The following is a 19609-nucleotide window of genomic DNA, read 5'->3' on the forward strand; positions in this document are numbered from 1 at the left end:
GTTATCCGGGAAACTAATATTGTCTGTTTTATTTGCTAGCTCTTATAGCTAGTTAATTAGCACTCATCTACACTAATTAGCATGCAGAGGTCTATAATTGGCTAGCAAGCATGCTAACTATAAACCTTGGTAACTCATCAGATATAAAAGCTAGACTATTATAAACATTTTTTGAATATCAGTTATTACTTTATTGCTTTAATACTTCACTTGCTAAGCTAATAATAAAAAAGCTAATATCACGATCTAGATGGATAATTAGCAAGAAGGTATCTTTTTTATTGGGAAAAGTCACTTTAACGATAGGGTTCACTGAGGTAATTAACCTGTCACGCAAACTGAGGTGAAGTGGATGAGAGTGTTTAGTGCTTGAAGGTTAACATGTGAACAGTAGGAGATGATGCTGCTGCATCCTCTTCATCCTCACAATGAGCTTCTGTCTCATACACAGACTGTTACTTCATCTAAAACCACTTATGGAGGCATTGGGGCACTGATGCACTGTGAAAGCACGTTGTTTACAAGCACGTTGTCTATTGTCTTGTCTGAGAGACTAGAGCACATAGATGTAGTACAACTAGGATGACATCATGGGGAGAAAAACCAAAACAATCCAAACATTAAAGGTTATATAGTCGATTTTTTTTTTTTTTTAAATTGACTTACCCACTTACAAACAACCTGGACGCTCTGTAGATCATGATACATACTACAGGTTAAACCATGGCTTTAGCAAAAGTTTATTAATCTGTTGAAAAGAAAACTGATCTCTGGTCCGGAATGTTTGTTTGTGTTTGGATGAGCTTCCTGTCAATCATTTTATAAACACTATTATATAGGCTTATATAGATAAGATCCTGGTGGCAGAGCTTCATGATCATTGGTGGGGAGCACTTAAATATCAAACCCAGCAAACCTAAAAAAAATATATATGAAATGCATCTTCAACAATCACAGCTTCTGCTCTGGAAAATTAATCAACACCTTCTGACCAAACCAGAATTATTATTATTACTGTTGTTGACCCTTGTTGGTTGTAGCAGCCGCTGAAGCATAGCTGTAAGTCTGAGTTGTTAAGAAACTACCACCACCAAGCTTCAGATTTTACATGGAACTATATTTACTGCACTTGAGAGGCATAAAAAACAAGCACGCTTAAATAAATACAATTTCAGAGTCATGACCAAGTGTAATATATCATAATGATGGTTTGTGAAGTGTGAAGTGATTGACGGGTTAAATATTAAGATTAGCATTTATAGTTCTGCTATGTAATATTATTTATATTATTATTATTCCATAGTTGGGCCAACAGACTAAATCGAATATATACATTTTTTAGTTTCTGTGATGTATAAGGCAAATATATTGACCTCACGTCTAGACAAGCAAACTGTATCATTAACATTGTTTTATTTTTTTCAGTTAACTAGCACCACTCTTTAAATGGAATGGTCTTCAAATATACTACGTGTATTGCAAAGGTTTTCTTTTTACATAAAATATGCACAAGACTGAACAGAAAGTAATGGCAGTCACAGTCAAAATATGAGCAGTGACAAAGCAAATACGGGTCAAAACAAAACAAAACAAAAAACAAAACAACATTCAACGGTTTTGTTTTTTGGTCCAAGCGTTTACTTGGGACAGTAGGACACATATTTCGAATAGGAGCCTTTCTGATTATTGCAGATGCACTGAAGTGAATCGTTAAGTTTATAATGGCTGAAAGTAGCCCGGCTCCTGCGCACCATGTCGGTAAGAACAAGAAGAACAAACGGGAGTGGGAACCTGTCGCATTTTCCTGTTGCTCCTGGAACGTAACTGGACCCAGGACAGAAACCTGAGGCATACCACTTTACAATCCTCCATTATTACAGGTCCTGGAGACATTTCCAGAGCTTCTGAATTGTTGTAGTTTAAAAGAAATGACTTCTGTGAAGTCTGTCAAGTCCACAATTTCTTCAAATAAGAATCAAGACATAGCTGATGAACCCAAGTTCTGTTCCTGGATTTGTATAAACAACAATGACGACGACGACAACAACAAACCCTTAGGTGGCATTTACGGACTAGCTGCAACTCTGGAAGATGTCCATTAAAAAAAAAGTGGACAGAGCTCAGCTCATGTGGAATGAACGCACACTGGAATGTGATGGATTGCTGTACAAAATAAATAGATGCTATCGTTCAGTGTAAGGTCTTGCTGAAGAAGAGGAAGAAGAAGACAGGGTTCTAGCAATGCTAAAAGAACAGCTTATGATTTTGTTAACCTAGACCTGCTCATTTAAAAGTCCAGGCCTTAAATCCCTGCTCAAATCACGACAAAGCATTCGTGGAATGGTCCATTTGGCGTGCTCTCAAATGAGCTGTGTAGCTAAAACCCAACGGGACGGAAAACTCCCGCAGGTTCTGATGAAGCAGCATTCGTTCAGATTGCATTGGCATGATGCTTAAAAAAAAAAAAAAATAATAATAATAATAAAAAAAAAAAGCACAAACAACAAAAAGTAGGCAAGAGTCGTGTGTCGGCTAGCTAGTAGTTCAGTGTTTGTTTGGTTCTTTGTCCTAGTTCATACCTGCATTAGTGGTGTGTTATTAAGAATCCGATCAAAGCCACCTGAGGGTTTTGAAGCACATCTACCAATCAAATGTCCATGTTTTGGGTGTCGTGGTATCCCAACTGTTTTGTTTCACTTTTAAAACTTTCAAAATCAATTGACCAAAGGCAGCTTTCCTTCACATAAATAACAAAAGCAATGTACATTCTTTAAAAAAAAAAAAAAAAGAATCCACAGACGGTGGCTAATACACCTAAGGGGTCTGCGACATGGACAACTCTAAATACACAGAGACGTGGTGTTTAACCACACAGAGTCATTCATTTCTGGAGAGTCTTGTTTTTCTTTTTTTTTTGATTATCACGCTTTGATCCCTGTTGTCATGTGAACAGCTGTTTTTTTTTTTGGGAGGTTTTTTTTTTCCTTCTTCTTTTGGACAAAAATGGAGCTTTGAAAATAATCAAGGCAGTAACGATGAAGTCAAGAAGTGATACAGTAACTAATCGAGTGGCTGATCCTGTGCTAGTGAGGAAAGTGTGTCAAGTGTCAGGTTTGGTTTCATCTCTGAGACCGTATATGTGTGTATAAATATATATGTGTGTGTGTGTGTGTGTGTGTGTGTGTGTGTGTAGACAGGCAGCTTTGTGATGGACTGATTAGAGCCGTCGAAAGGCTAAAGGCCCCACAAGGGACCGTGGTCTTTTTCATGGGTATGAGAGAGACGTGAAGAGGGCGGAGGTCAGGTGTCGTCATCTGTGTCTTCGATCAGGACTTTGGTGTCTCGCATTTTGGATCTGAGCAGGAAAGAATGCAGAACAAGAGAAATAATCTTTTTTTTAGTTCTCCACTATGCAAATTTGTATTTGACTGTATTGCAATTTAAACCTGAGAGGGGCATTTAAAAGGAGGCATTGCCTGTTATTTATTTATTCATTCATTCATTCATTCATTCATTCATTTTCTACCGCTTATCCGAACGACCTCGGGTCACGGGGAGCCTGTGCCTATCTCAGGCGTCATCAGGCATCAAGGCAGGATACACCCTGGACGGAGTGCCAACCCATCGCAGGACGCACACACACACACACTACGGACAATTTTCCAGAGATGCCAATCAACCAGGAAACCAGGAAACCCCCGAGGCACGGGGAGAACATGCAAACTCCAAACACACAAGGCAGAGGCAGGAATCGAACCCCCGACCCTGGAGGTGTGAGGCAAACGTGCTAACTACTAAGCCACCGTGGCCCCTATTTATTTATTCATTTATTCAAAAACAGGAAAGACTGTGGCACGACCTGGGACTGTATGTCGCTAGAGAGTATTCTGTCAGAGAAGCAAGCAAGAGGTCATCAATAAAGCTGTACACGGATGATATTTGAGGTTTTTCCCTATAACCGATCATCCAAGCACATGGTGCATGGTGGCGGTAGCATCGTGGCGGTAGCATCGTGGCGGTAGCATCGTGCAGAGCGTTACTGATGACCTCTTGGTGGTTCTGTGGTACAAAGGTGAGGTAAAGGTGCTTTTACTGAGAGGCGAGGCGAGGTCGTCTCAGCGACATGCTGTAGCTCCTCTTCCAGCTCTTCTTGCCCTGTCGGTTTCTGACGCCGTCCTCCTGGTCCATCATCTGCTCCAGCAGCGTCTGGTCGTCGGCATTCAGCGGAGCCACGGAGATGTCCCGCACCGCTCGGAACTCGCCGCAGTTGTTGAGGTGCTCGTTCTCCAGGCGGAAGAAGTTCCACACGAAGCGTCTGGCAATGACAGAAAAAAGCAGGCGTTCTATAACATCCGAATGAACTTCACACAGACGTGTGTTTTCTCTCTGTATCTATGAGCACCATGCCATGTGCAGTAGTGCTTCTCACCTGAAGACCTCCAGTGGCGCGATAATGGTGGTCACGATGTCGGAAACATAAGCGTAGGAAGTCAGCATCCCCGCAAAGAGAGGAATGGTCCAGGCAAAGCGCAAGATGATGTCTTCTAATATGGCACCATAATAGTAGGCCTGTTGTGAAAGAGTAAAAGCGGGAAGAGCTGAAAAAGGTGCTTCTTCAAAATGTGACTGTACTAAACAGCATGTATAGTAACCTACAGGTCCGAGCCGAGTAACTGAAAGTCGAACACACACTGCTGTAAATCACAGAGTGCTTCGCTTACCTTCTGTGGGTAGACAATCTCCTCGCGGAGGAGCGCGTTCTCAGCGGCGTTGCGGTCGAACAGACCCCAGTCCATCTTCAGGTCCCAGATGAGCGTGTAACAGGAGTTAATTATCGAGCAGGCGATCAGCACGTAGAAGAAGACGTCCGTGTCTGAATGGTTGCCGTTGGCTGAAGAAGAGAGCAGAACAGCACTTGTTACCGGTTATGTTTTGCCTTCGTTTCCCAAGCTCATGACCCCGAGTTGGTGAAACTACAACCTTTATGTTTAATGTGACAATCAGAGGATGCGCTCACCTTTGTGGGTCTTGTAGAGTGCAGCAAAAGTCACCACAAAAAAGGTGGTAGAGTATTTGCCAGCGTTAACCAAGTGAGGGAAGGCACGCTTCGTGTCTCGGTAACGCCGCAGGCACTGCACGAAGCGGAACCAGGCCGGCAGACACTGGATGACGGCTCGCACGCCATATGAATAGGTGTTGCACGTAACTGATATGGTCAAATAATACAAATCAACAAAAGCAGAGAGATTCGTCATCATCATTAAGCATGGAGCGGAGCCGTGTAGTCTTCTGTCGAGTCACTCGAGCCTTACCAGTTTTAAACAAGTTATCGTTAGACATGGGCCACTGCAGCTCCACGCTGTAGAAGCAGATCAGGTACTCCAGGTCCATGAGGACGACGGACAGCGAGTTGAGCTGATCAGCCAGCCAGAAATCAGCAAAGCCCACTCTGTGGAACGGAGCGGTAACCACACGGAACTAACCAGAACAGAAGAAAGAAAGAGAAACATTTTAAAAGTACGAATAAACAACAGTGATGTGCAATAAAACCTTCAATTGCTTTGTGTTTCTTCACCTGACAGACTTTCAAATGTTATATATATATATATATATTGGAAATGCTTCTGGAGTTTCACATGTATACTGTATACGATTTGCGAAGAAGTCGGTCATTTTAAAAACACGTCTCCGAGCTCTTACCAGCAGCTTGAGGAGCCAGAAGCGGGATTTGTAGTAGCACGTCTTGAAGGGGTTGATGAGGAAAAGCAGGAAGAAGCCATAGAGCGCCAACGGACAGGCGTGAATTGGGATCTTTAAGGAATCCGAGAAGAGGCATGACAAAATGCTGACACACCACAGCATGCCAAGAAAACCTGCGATCTGGGGGGGGGGACGACACATTTTACACTGTGAAACTAAAGCAGAGGGTTAAAATAACTTGAGCAGGACAAGTCTCTGAAGCCACCCTGACGACACACTTACCTCGAACAGGTGCTGGTGCGAGAGGTTGTTGCGAGGGTTGAGCTCAAAGATAAGCACGTGATTGACGCCTGCCTGCCTCCAGCCGTACGTGTTGATGCCCAACAGGAAAAGAAACTCGATGAGCAAGAAGCCGCCGCGGTAGAGCCGTATCAGCGGCCATACGTCATCCAAGTTACTTTGAGACTGCAGTGCTTTTGCAATGCCTTTATAAGCAGAAGAGAGAGAGAGAGAAAGAGAGAGAGATGTACTACATTTACACAGATCCTATCACTACATACTATGGACCATTCTAGAATGCCGTTTCATAGGATTATTGTTTTCCCCCATCAGTAGTTTAGCCCCGTTTATGGTGACCATTTAGGAACAATCTAATGCCACTTAGAGAGGTTATAAGAGCTGAACCTGTGATGCTGATGGTGACCAATAATACAATAAAGACTCCACAGTAAAGTCCGACACGGAAAGTGGTCCACGCCGGTGCAGGCTGTAATAGAAGAGAAACAAACAGTGTCGGCATGAGACGATGATAATATTAATAAATAAATAAATAAACGGATAAAAGCGACCACAGCTTTACACCACTGAACTCTCACCTGCGCTGCACCTAAGGGAGGCACACGAAGCCTCTTCATGGCTTTCTGTCTGTCGCCGCCTTCTAATTCTGTGGTAACCAGGGTCTAGAGGAAGAAGTTGTTAAATCGGCGACAAAACCAAAATCACAAGCGTGTCACATCATTGTCACAAACCCCGTTCTGTCGTCATACCTCGGTCTCAGAGATGAGCTGGGTGATCTTCTTGCAGGTGTAGAAAGGCGCCACTTCGACGTGAGAGACCCGCCAGTCGGCCCCTCGCACCGTCTCGAAGATCTTATCGTGTTTCTTTAGGATCTTCCGGAAACCGGTGAAGTTCAGGTTCTGTAGCAGAAGAAGGAAGAAGGTTAAAGTATACCATGATTACGAGATACCGACCGAGAGAGCGGTAGAGTATTCGAAGATTGAGACCTGATAGTTCTGCAGCAGTATGAGGCTGAGGTAGAACTCGCTAAAGGCCAGCTGCAGGTCCTTGATGTTGCGGTGTTTGCAGCGCTCCTGCTGGGACAGGTGGAAGACGGCGCGTCGCCGAGGACGCAGGCCCGGGGCACGGCTGCTTTCGCGCTGGGCATCTAGAGACGACTGCAACTCATTCTGCAATGTGGCGAAGCGCCTCTGAGCCTCGGCCAGTTTCTCTGCAGATGGACACGAAGGAGACGAAAACGTTTTTAGGATCTGATGGATGAAGCCATATGCCTTTGATAGCGGTCATAATACGGCAGGAAGACACTAAATCCTGACAGATTGGGGTTTTTGACATTTTTTTTTTTTTCTGGACATGTTCTCCAACCGTGGTTTATTGAATTCTATTATAATGGAGAGATACAAGGGCTTCCAGATCTGCATCTATGTGGAAGGATGTACTGGATTACGGTTTGCTGGCTCCAGTGTTTACATATTGAGTACCTGAATAAAATGTGTTGATTTTGGCCAGCTCCTTCTCACATGTTTGGAAGAACGTCTCCTCAAACTTGGCGTAGTATCTCTTGACTGTGTCCTCATCCGTGACTAGAGACAGAGACAAGAGACAGAATGTGAGTGTGAGAGAGAGAGAGTGTGCGCGAGTGTGTGTTAACACCACTTCCATGGTTACGCAGGCAAACACGACGCAGTGGGAACGTTGCCGAGGGAATTCTTGAACTGTACCACACGTCTCTGCGCTACACACACACAAAAAAAAAAAATAAACATAACCGCACGCATGCGTCAGATCAGTAAGGACAGGATTATTAATATAATAACATCACAGAAAAGAACTAACAAGAATCGTGTGGGGAAAATTTGTGTAAAACACCGTGTTGCCAGAGAGATGTAACTGTAGGTGAGCGAATGCTGACTTCAGGGACAGAAATGTCAGGAGCAGGGCAAAGGTCCAGGAGCTAAATCCCTGTCTGTCTGAGCAACTCTGTGTGACTAAGAGAAAAAAAAGTCACGAGGCGGTCTGAAATAACACATCGGTCATCCGAAGCGTCTGTCCGACGTGGAAAAGCAGACGTCGACGAACCGTTAAAGCGGTAGCTGTTACTATAGAAACGATGATGCATTAGAATAAGGGATCTTCGATGTCGCTTGAAAAAAGAAAGAAAAAAAAAATTCATCTGGAATCGAAACCCGGCTCAATGCTGAAACGTGGTGATGTAATAAAAGTGGGTGTTGCTTTAAAGGTATATTTGAAGTTTCAAATAACAGAAATAGAAAAACAGGTCCACTTGATTTTGACAAGACGACAGCTGATGGGGTTGTCACCCGCTGATAAGGAGAAAGCTGAGTAAATTTACTGTGCAAATCTTACGCTGTTCCTTTAAACTACTCATCATGTAGACAAATGGTTTTTTCCCCTGTTGTTCAGATAAGACTTAAGAACGCCGGACTGTGCGACGGCATGCTGACTTATCAAGGCGTCCTTATCGGTAACGCACGTTATCGGCGATTAAAATGTACGTAAACAGCCTGGGTAAACAAACCGAAGAGAAAATAATCGACCTGAGGCCAGGTGAAGTGATAGCGGACGAGCCGAGACGGTAGCTATAGAGGTTGCGGGACTGGGCCGCGTTGCAATGAGCTAGCGATTCAGGTCTATGGGAGGAGGGGAGTAAAAAAAGCGATGAAGAAAAAAAAGAGAAAAATTTCCTACATTTTAAAATGATACAAATATAAAAATAGTAAAGAAGCAATTACTGTATGCAACTTTTTTTTAAATTATTATTATTGTTTACCAACGCTAAAATTATCATTAGGCTTAATATAAAATAAATAAATAAATAAAAAATTTAATTAGGATTAGTGCAAAAATAGAAGAAATTTTGTATGGAATCAGTTTTAATTATAACACATTATTAAAAAAAAAAAAACCTTTCAGCATTACATTTGTTCAAATCTGCTCACAAGTGGTACAAACATCACCAGAACAACAACAAAAATAAAAAATTAATATTAGTTAATATTCTTATTTATATATATATATATATATATATATATATATATATATATATATATATATATATATATATATATATATATATATATGTTTGTACACCTTGAGCTTCACATGCTGATGGCATGTTGAACTGCATCCGCAGAAAACTCGATGAAGTGTAACGGAAAAGTAAAAAGAGGTAGAAGCTGGAAGCGAAGTCATGTTCACTCCAGATGACACTTTGCAGGAGCTCTGAAATGTGGCCGTGGTCCAAATCAAACACGGCTTTGTGAGAAAAACAGTGTGGGAACCGAACCGTAGGTTTGGGTAACCCTCGGCATGAGACCTGCAACCAGGTCAGTTTGTCTAGACTCGGGTGTGTTGAAGCCCCTGCGGTGACGCATACACACACGAACACACACGCGATGTGAGCCTGGAGCAACTGCTTTCTCACACAGCTGGAGCTGTGTGTGGAACTCAAGAGGGCTGCGAAATGCTCTGGGAAATGTTTCAGATTTGCTGAAGAGCTTCTGAACAAGACATGTCGTAGCAGCTAGCAAGAGTGTCGTCACGCGTATGGGGTAACTTTTGGTCCGCCAGACAACACCAGAAACCCCTTATTTTCAGAGTAAAATTCTGAGAACGTGACCTCAGCCTCGGTCTGGCCGACATAATAACCTGTGCCCAAATTTCTCAAAATGAGGGGGTTGGTGCCTGGCAGACGGCGATGCAATACGGAGCGAACGTCACCGCTGCAGCCTCATCTTTACAGGTGCTGGAAAATCCACAATAATCAAAGCGCTCTTAACCAACACCCCTAAAAACAGCGTAAACAGAGAAAGCAGATTACTGTTATTTGCAGATAATTACAACCAACTCGAGCCCACGTCTTAGAGGAGGAAGCCTGAGCTCATTGTGAGGGGGGATTGCGGCTTTCGAGCAGCTCCGACGAACTGAAGGAAAAACAGACCAAAAATGGTGACAGCATCGCGACAAGAATCTGGGCATGATGCCTGAAAGTGTGTGTGTGTGTGTGTGTGTGTGTGTGTGTGTATGTGTCAAATAGAGACAGTGTGTGTGCCAAAAAAAATCATTCAGACCTTCTTATCGTTATTGAGACATTAGGAAACGTATCTAAAGAAACAGCATCAGGAAGCCACAAGGAAAGTAAAAAACATTTGAAGAATCTCACAGAGCATCAATAAATAATAAAAGAAAGAAAGAAAGAAAGAAAGAAAGAAAGAACTTGGATGCTACCACCACCACCATGCTTCACTGTATTCTAATTCTAATTCTTATATTAACCTGAATCTCCTCTCTACACCCCGGTGCTAAAACGCAGCTGTGGAATGATTCCAGTGATTACACTAACGTCCCCCCCCCAGTTAGACGACATGACTAAGCGGCACGTTTTGCACTTCTGTGATTGGTCACGGACGTGTCATTTGTAGACGACAACGCCGTATTGAAGGTCAAATCTGGCAGGTGAACAGTAATCAAAGCACGTGCTGATAATCTGTTACACCGGTCGTTTGACTGATTCTTATCGCCGATTACTCTTACGAAGGAATAAAACAAGACGTTCGGGACATTTGTTCTGTTGATTATTGTCCTACGGCAAGCGAACACAAGACACAAGCGAACAAGCAAGGGCTCTGTGCGATGCTTCCACCAGCAGGTCTCTCGTGCAAGGATGGAGGAGGAAAAAAAAAAAAAAAAAAAAAAAAAAACAAATTAAAAGACACAAAGAGCTTGAATATGTGGTCAAAATACGGTGTAAACTTTTTGGTTTTATTTCTTTTTTATTTAAAAACAAAAACACCGGGGATGCAAACTTTCACCCTTAACCGCTTTTTTTTTCTTACATTATTTCATATCCTATTATTGTATTTTTGATTGATTCTTATCTGCAATCATGTATTTGTATTTTCTTGTAAATTTTTTTGTATTTTATATTACATTTATTTTATTTAAATAAATTTTAAATATATTATATATAATATATATATATATATATATTATATTTATATTAAAAAATGGGTCAAAGCAAAAGTCTCGCTACATTCGCTACAAGGAAACATTCACTTTTAACTTTCTTTGAATTTTTTTTTTTTTTTTTTGGATGAACAATAGACTCCCTTATTGTTATTATTATTATTTTATTCCTACCAATTTTTTTTTTAGTTTTTTATTTAGTTTTTTTACAAACTAAACAATTATAAAGAAGAAGAAACGGGATCACGAAACGATCGCCCGTAAGCTGTCCGTCATCCTGTGCCGTTTCTTGCACAAGTGGAAGTTTAAAAAGAATCTGCTGTAATAAGCTGTAATTTGAGGAAGACTGACATGGCCTGGGACACGAGCAAGTATGAATATGTAAATGTGCTGTCTAATGATTTTGTTACTTCCTCTTCTTTGATTTCTTTCACTATTTAGTAAAAAAATTTTTTGGCATTATCCAACAAAAATAAATAAAAAAAATAATTACATAAAAAAAAGATAAAATAAAAGATATTAAAATGTGCATTTTATTTTAATAGGGCAGTTAAATAACATCAGAAACAATGGCAAAAGATATTGACAAGGAATACAAACTTGAAATGTGACTAAAATGAGGGATTTAGGGATCTTAGAAGTTAAAAAATTTTAAAAATGTTTTTTTTTTTTATATGTTCTTATATTTAAAATGCATTTAATTTTTTAAAAATTTAGTTTTTTTTTAATGATTAATTTAAGGCACAGTAACAAACAGCAAGTCAAATGCAGCTAACATTAGCAAGTGTGATAAAATATTAGTGGATGCTGCAGAGTAGCCTGTTGTGTTTTTGGCTGTAGGACTTCACCAGGGAAATGAGATTTTAATCTGTGGTTCGTGTCATAATATGCAAAAACGTGGACATGCCTGTAGGCAGAATGCCTGATAACTTATATACATAAACATGATTTCACATCCTGTATCCGTTTCGAGCATGAGCCGTGAACCTGCATGTTTTTCATCCAGTTCCTGATGTGAGGAGGAGAGGGATGTCCCTCATCTGAGCTGCTTAGCAGCCTGGAGAAATCTCTCTAGGTTTCCAGTGAGCTTGTTGTTTCTCGGTGCAAGCTTCCCAAAGACATCAGTGACATGTATCTCCATAAACCACTGCTCGAATTCGATTAAGCTCTGGAGATAAACCAGACCCTTATATCGCGTCTGTGTTTATTTATCCCTTCTCAGCGTTAACACATGCCACCAAAGCCTTTAAAGGGGTTTAGGCTTCTGCACCAAGTGCTTAGTCACCAGTGCAGAAAAAATATAATAAACCCCTTGTGTTGGATGAGCTTCTGCAATAAATACAGTCTGTTTATTCACGAACATGCTGCTTTTTTTATCCGTTTAGAGTTACTTCTAACGGTTAGTAGTGAAAACCTTTTCAGCTGTTTTGTGTGTTCTCTATAAGGGTTATATTTGTCCGAAATTTGTGGTGGTGTTCGTGATGTTTTAATTCCTCGGTTAGTATTAATAATCCATCTGAATTCATCATTACTTGGGTGTAGAGCTATGCGATAAAACTCACACTGGTATCTAATACACAGGCTTTGATATTTACCCTCGATCGATGGAGCCTGGTCCTGGGCAGAGTACAGCATCTCTTTAAAAGCCTGTAGAAACAAAAAGAAGAAAAAGAAAGAATAAAAAACATGAGGCACAATTTCCAGCGTTCACGTTACACACCGGCAGGTGGGATGTGGGATACGGGAACCGAGCCACGAGAGTGGAAATAATTCAGTGTGAGGAGAAGAGGAACTGTCTGAAGCTAGACTGAAAGAGAGGAAATGGAAGATAATAATAGTGTTTCGTCGCTTAATGAGATCTAACAGTCATCCATAAAAAAATAAATAAATAAATAAAAAAAAACCCAAACAAAATTAGACAGGTTAGAATAATGCGTAAGCTGGAACAGGTTCATTGTGTTAAATAATAATGTGACTCTTATTAACTCGACTAGAGAGGTTAATGTGTTAATATCCCTTGTTAATGTCCCTTGAAAATGTTTCTACAACAAACGTATTTGTGTCTTACGATGTATTGATTTGCTGTAATTATGCACTTTAAACTCAGTAAAAAACAAAGTGATTTAACATTGAAAATATTTAAAGAAAAACTTTTAGTTAAGATGAGAGATTTTAACTGTTATGAAACTTGAAAAATGTTAGAAAAACATCTGGAACACTGATCATGATATAAATATAATAAAGAGAATAATATAAGTTTTACTACACTAATCAATATCTATCTATTTGTTATAATGTTACTAAATAGTTACAGCTTTGTCAACAATGAAAATTCTTCACGTCAAATATTTCAGCTGTAAAGTTGTAATATATCGTTACTTGGTTTACGAGTAAAAACATTTAAAGTTGGAAATACTGACTTAGATGTTACACAACTACAAGATTAGCTAGAAAGGAGGTTCGACACTTTAAATACTAGAAAATAATTACAGGTATCTGTGTTAATTCAATTACATACCTTTGGTCAATTATCTAGCTTTTAAAACATTTTACAGTAGTTGCTACACAGCTAGAAATTTAGCTAGGGAGGAAGCTAGTGCACTGCTAAAAATGCCACACAACCTGCATTGTTTTCAGAATTTTACAAATTTCAACAAAAAATTGGAAATTGGCAAAATTCCATCATAACAAACAGTAGTTAACCTAAAAGTTTGTTTCAGGTCACTAATGCCTCTTTTCCACCGGAAAGAACCGGGTGCTGGTTCAGAGCTAGCGCTAGTGCTGGTTCAAAGTTGGTTCCACTGGCGAACCTTCTAAGAACCGGTTTGCCTTTCCACCGGCTAGAGAGCCATCACAGAGCCGAGTCTGACGTCACTGTATACGTGTCACGTGTCCCAGCAACTTTAGCGCAGCAGTGGCAAACACAAACACAACAACAATGGCGGATGTTGCTTTACTGTTAATGCTCATGGCTTTGTGAACCTACATTGGCATCCAAACGCGGCGAATAAAATGTGTACGTGCAGCTCCATGTAATCTGTATAAACGGAGGTTGCAATCGAGAAAGTACATAACGTTATTTTATCGTTAACAAAGAAAAAAATTTTGCCTTAGCATGTAGCTACCTACTATCATGTGTGCTGATAATGTATCATATCACGGTAAAGTAAAAATGTATTAAACATTAGTATACTTTAGGTACATTATCAAATGCGCTAACAGTAGCCCCGCCCCCAGCTCCTGACGCAAGCGGTTCTTAAGTGTAGACCAGCAACGTTTCGGTGCTACTTAAGAACCCCTTTTCCTGGTTCGGAGCCGGTGCTTTGGCGGTCGAAACAGAAAGAACTGGTTCTAAATTAGACTCTGGCTCCGAACCAGCACTCGAACTGCCTCGGTGGAAAAGGGGGATAATTGGAGCAGAAGGATGCTGGAATGTTGCTGCAGATATTAATTAAGGCTTTGAAAGTTTAAAGAAATACGGGAACTTTAACATAACTTTAAAGTTCAACATTAAAAAAAAAGTTTATGAAGCAACAAATACAGCAGACACATGAATTCATTAACATTTTTGTTTAACTATTAACCTCTGCTTTGATTAAGGTTTATTCGATCCATGGCTTTATATATTGCTACATTAGGCATGTTTAAAGTTATACCTTAAATGTTGAACTATGGTTGAACTAACTATGGTTAGTTGAACTAAATTGAAGCTTGTTTTTCAGGCCAAGTTGTACATTTGAATGAAAAACATGTTTGATCATTGCAGGCTTTAATTAACTTAAAAATAAAAGGAACATATTGATTATATGTCATGTTTAGTTGAATATTAAGAAAACAAATTTATAGTGTTGATTATTAATTAAGTTTAAATTTTGTGGATGTTAACTAATGTGTAAAAGATAAAATCGACAAGAATCGCAATGTAAAGCAATACAGGAATTTAGGTGCTTAATAAAATATTTTCCGGGTCAACATTCGGAACTAGGACCAGGATTATTGAAGATGTCCTAATACAATATTTCCCAAACAAACCTTTGATGACATCACATCAAGAATAAACCTGGAACATTGTAATGTTGTTAATTAGCCTGAGAAAAATGTTAACTATTTAGCTATGATGGCAACACGGGGCTTAAAAAAAATAAACATTTAGAACTAGCAAATGAGCTAAATCGATGACATCAGCATTATTAATTTGCTAAATCATTGCTGATTACATAGAGAACCATCACTGCTAATACTGTAGGTTATAAAACACTTGTGGTAATGCTGCTGTAAAAAAAAAAAAAAAGAAAGAAAGAAAAAAAAAATCAATGACAGATTAAAATACAGGAAATGGATTAACGTCTGAGCCACAGGCTGAAGGCAAATAAAGCACCAGGACAAATCCAGTCACAGATCAGACAACTGCAAACGAAACCTATGGACCTACTTATCTATCTCCACAACATGCTTTGCAATGCGCTTTGATTTCTTATCAGCTTGTTCCTGCAAGGTTTGCTTTCTTGTCTTCGAAGCTACAGAACTCGGTCAGAGGTCGACTCTTGACTGTGTGGAGGATGTGAGGGATGAGTGGAAAAGCGATATTTTGACCCGATTATACACAATCGATAAAGGTGTCAGAATCCTGCTGAATCGGTTCCTCTCGAAGAAGTATTGACATCGAGAGGGGGTCCGAATGGAGCGGAAGAGGTAGTTTTAGAGAGAGAGAAACCGAAAACTTGTTACTATAGCAACAGCTCAAAATACTTCACATAAAAACAAATTTCATTTCGTTTGGAGTCTAAAGTTTCAGTGACTTAGAGTTTTTCCTCCAGAGGAAAGTCGTCCAAACACTGGAGCCGCCTTCCGTACGTGATGCTCAAATCAACACATCGACAGTTACGACGTTTATTTATTTGGAAAAACCACAACAGTTCCGAGACATTTCTTGTAGTCGGAACTAGCGTTAAATCCGCCGACTGATCAGAATAGAGAGCGCTGTGGTGTACAAATTTCACATTTAAATCAAAAGCAAGTAAAACGAATAATCTAGCTATCGGTCGAATTTGGCTTGGTGAGAGAAACCACAGGTTCTGTTGATGCTGGGCTCATGGTGTCCATTTTATTTATTTATTATTTTATAGTGATGTGTGTGTGTGTTTCTGATTTTCCTGCCTGGCTGGCGCACTCTGTTACCCGACACCTTAGTTACAAGTGCGGGGAAGGTCAGCAGGAACATGGGAATGCAAGTTTCTTGTTGCTGTTTGTGATGTTCGCCCACATGTTTCTTTTTTGCTGTGTGCTGACAGCATGTTTGTACTGTAAGCTTTTATGTAAGAGTTTGCTACAGGTGGTGGCTACGTCTCGTGTTTAAGTCCTTAAGGAGTAGCTCCGTCCAAAATAAGGGAAGCTGTGAAATGTCTGCATTGCCATTACAACCAGGTGAACAAACGTGACCTGGGACATAAATACGGGTTCCTGAAGGGACAGATTTAAGAAAGGCAGCATCTCCGGCCACCGTTTGCGCTGCTGAGATAAAAGCTAGCGGTTTTGGAAAGGGATGTCACAAGGATTCATCTGAACAAGAATGAAATGGGGGTAAAAACATCATGGTGGTGGTAGAATCATGGCCACCCATAAGTGACTTACAGCCAATAGGGAAATTAGTTTTTAATTTGTCACTGCAACAGTCTGAACACTGTGACGGCGCATATAACAACGACTCACGTGTCTCATCCTTTTGTTCCATACATTTAGCCCTGGTTTAGTAGTCAGTACATGATACTGACATTTCTATTGATCACTACAATGACAACGTCGAGACCATTTGAAATTCTGCCGTCCATCTGGTACATCTGGAGTATTAAAAGCGACAACTAAATTGCCAATCGCAGTTTTAGTAAGTAATTTTATTTGGTATGTAAAATGAATAACTTTATTAGTCTGCCATTTTAGTCAGTAATTAAATTTAGACGCTTGTTTAGTGGATCGGTGAAAATCGTCTGTACGGTTAGGACCTATTTTATGTAACATTTGAAAATTTTTAGTGGGTTGTCTTGTTAGTATGTAAACTTATGTAATATTTCAGTTAGCATGCACCGTTTTTCCAAACATTGTAATTAGTATGTAAAGTTGGATACTAAATTTTTAGTTCCTATGTAAGGTTAGAAAGCCATTCGCCGCTTGACACAGTGTCATAATCTACCATTTTTTTAGCCTGGGTTTCCAAATTAGTCTCCATATGTCTGGGTTGGAAATGAGTTGGTTAATGATTTTGATTTGTTCTGTGCAGTGTTCTTTCAAATTACTAAAGATGATAGATCGGTATATAATGTTCACGGTAGAACGCTATTCTTTAAATTATACCTCCACACTGCTGCCCATTCACACCCTTACTGGGTGTTTTCCTCTGGGAAAGAGATGACTAATGGGTCAGCAGGTTTGTAGACAGAAATAATCCCATTACCCATAGGCCATTAAGTCTGAAGGTGGCTGAGCATGCTAAACCGAGCTAGAGCCCACCTCGTACACACCCGTGCACGATAATTCAATTGTGTGGACATGTCGGTGGACGAGCGGTATTTGGGGACAGGCGAGATTCACAGGTTGTGAATCACATTTGGGTCTAAACCAGCATTTAAAACAAATAGCAACCGTCACAGTCACAGTGATATGACTGCAGACTTCAGACCAACCCAAACCACACAGATTTGCTACAGTGAAGAACAAACATGCTGTCCTAGTGCCCTAGGAAGGGTAGATTAGGTTAATCTAAACGTTGGATTATTCATTACTCATGGATGTGCGAGCTAGACAGATACTTCGGCCCTGGGTGAGATGGACGTTTTGTGTCTGCTGTCATTGGTGTCGGTGACCATGTGAAAAACGACAACACTATTAAATGCGCTTCAAGAACTCAAAGCACAAGATGACGAAAAGTGCAAGATGACGTAGAAAGTCTGACGAGTTCTTCCCAGTAATTGGGGGGGGGGGCGGGGGGGGGGTGGGTAAATAAATAAATCTAAACCGTTGTGATTGTAACAAAATTCAAAAAATATTCCTGTCACAAGGATTCTCATTTTTATTTATTTATTAAAGAAACCAAAGTTTCGTTTGTTAGCGGCAGTGCTAAATTGTACACTGCCATACACTGTCGCATGCTAGTTGTACACTGCTAAAAAAGATGTTACACTGTACGTTGCTGATTAACACATACCAAAGTCACACAGTGATATAAACTGCGGATTAAGAAAAACCAAAGTCACATAGTGGTGTACATTGCTGAATAAGACATACCAAAGTCATACAGTCTTATACATTGCTGAATAAGACATACCAAAGTTGTACAGTGATGTAAATTAATTAATACGAGATATTTAAGTCGTACAATGATGTAAATTGATGAATACGAGATATTTAAGTCGTACAATGATGTAAATTGCTGAATAAGACATATTTAAGTCGTACAGTGAAGTAAATTGCTGAATAAGACATATTTAAGTCGTACAGTGACGTAAATTGCTGAATAAAACATATTTAAGTCGTACAGTGACGTAAATTGCTGAATAAAACATATTTAAGTCGTACAGTGATGTAAATTAATGAATAAGACATATTTAAGTCGTACAATGATGTAAATTGCTGAATAAAACATATTTAAGTCGTACAGTGACACATTGCTAAGTCGTACACTGCTATATACTGATGTATGCTAGATAACACTAATTAATCGCCACAGTACCACCCGAATGTAAAGCTTAGCATAAAACGCTTCGATTTTTCATTCTTTTTATTGTTGTTAGCATTTTGTTAGCGTTAGCATTAGCACGAACGCTCACCTCATACTGGATGTACTGTTTCCTCCACTCCGGGGTGATGTGAGCCGCCAAATGCTCGGTAAATTTCATCCTTGCGATTTATCGAGGCACCACTTTAGCGAATCTCTGCCTGAAATCATCGGCGGTTGATGAAGAAATGTATAAAAATAAGAGACAAATCGCTACGGTCGCTGTTCACAATCCGGTCCCCGCTCCACACAACACGAAAGACGGCACGCGCAGCGCTCGAGCATTTTTTCTAGTTTTAAAAACAAGACAAATTTCAACCTGTTTTATTCAGTCACGTCTGATTTCACGATTTCTCCCGAGCTGTTACCGTCAGCGAGCAGCTTCACATTGACAATTCCTGTACGTTTTCCGTTCTAAAAAAAAAAAAAAAAAAGACCCGGCAGCCGCCACGGGCTGTATCCCAAATAGCGTTCTATTATTCTCGTAGTAAACTCGGTAGGGCGTAAACGCCGTATTCACGCGCAAGGTTTAGGAACCATATCTAATATTCGAAGGCGGTTTGAAACACAGCCATCGCTTTTAGATTAAAAACGTCATAACGCGTCAGATACATGGGGCGGGGGGGTGTTTACGAACAGAGCCGGCACTAATATCATATATATAGAGAGTATATTAATTTTATATAATATATATGGAGTATATAAATTTTATATCATATATATAGTGTATATACATATATATTAATTTTATATCATATATAGAGTATATATATATATATATATATATATATATATATATATATATATGTATATATATATATATATATAAATTTCATATGCATATTCATATATATATAT

At 39.9% G+C, this 19609-nt stretch overlaps 1 protein-coding gene across 1 annotated transcript; it reads right to left on the reverse strand.

Annotated features, from left to right (window-relative positions):
• Window positions 1-1394: 1394 nt before the first annotated feature.
• Window positions 1395-19181, reverse strand: xpr1b (xenotropic and polytropic retrovirus receptor 1b). Its single transcript, XM_027148591.2, has 15 exons — window positions 18804-19181; window positions 12579-12630; window positions 7479-7580; window positions 6984-7207; window positions 6747-6896; window positions 6576-6659; window positions 6385-6466; window positions 5983-6185; window positions 5701-5880; window positions 5313-5478; window positions 5018-5206; window positions 4722-4891; window positions 4430-4569; window positions 4094-4315; window positions 1395-3355 (listed from the first exon to the last, which is right to left on the reverse strand). The coding sequence occupies exons 1-15, from the start codon at window positions 18870-18872 to the stop codon at window positions 3301-3303; spliced, it is 2088 nt and encodes a 695-aa protein (XP_027004392.1). The 5' UTR covers window positions 18873-19181; the 3' UTR covers window positions 1395-3300.
• Between the last annotated feature and the right edge of the window lie 428 nt (window positions 19182-19609).

Source organism: Tachysurus fulvidraco, chromosome 1 (assembly GCF_022655615.1).
Source record: "Tachysurus fulvidraco isolate hzauxx_2018 chromosome 1, HZAU_PFXX_2.0, whole genome shotgun sequence".
Lineage (NCBI taxonomy): Eukaryota > Metazoa > Chordata > Actinopteri > Siluriformes > Bagridae > Tachysurus > Tachysurus fulvidraco.

Coding starts and splice junctions, on each gene's coding strand:
- xpr1b (XM_027148591.2), bottom strand. CDS start 18,872: ATGAAATTTACCGAGCATTTGGCGGCTCACATCACCCCGGAGTGGAGG. Junction 6,467..6,575: donor CTCCCTTAGGTGCAGCGCAG/GTGAGAGTTCAG, acceptor CTTCTATTACAG/CCTGCACCGGCGTGGACCAC. Junction 5,207..5,312: donor CGATAACTTGTTTAAAACTG/GTAAGGCTCGAG, acceptor TGACCATATCAG/TTACGTGCAACACCTATTCA.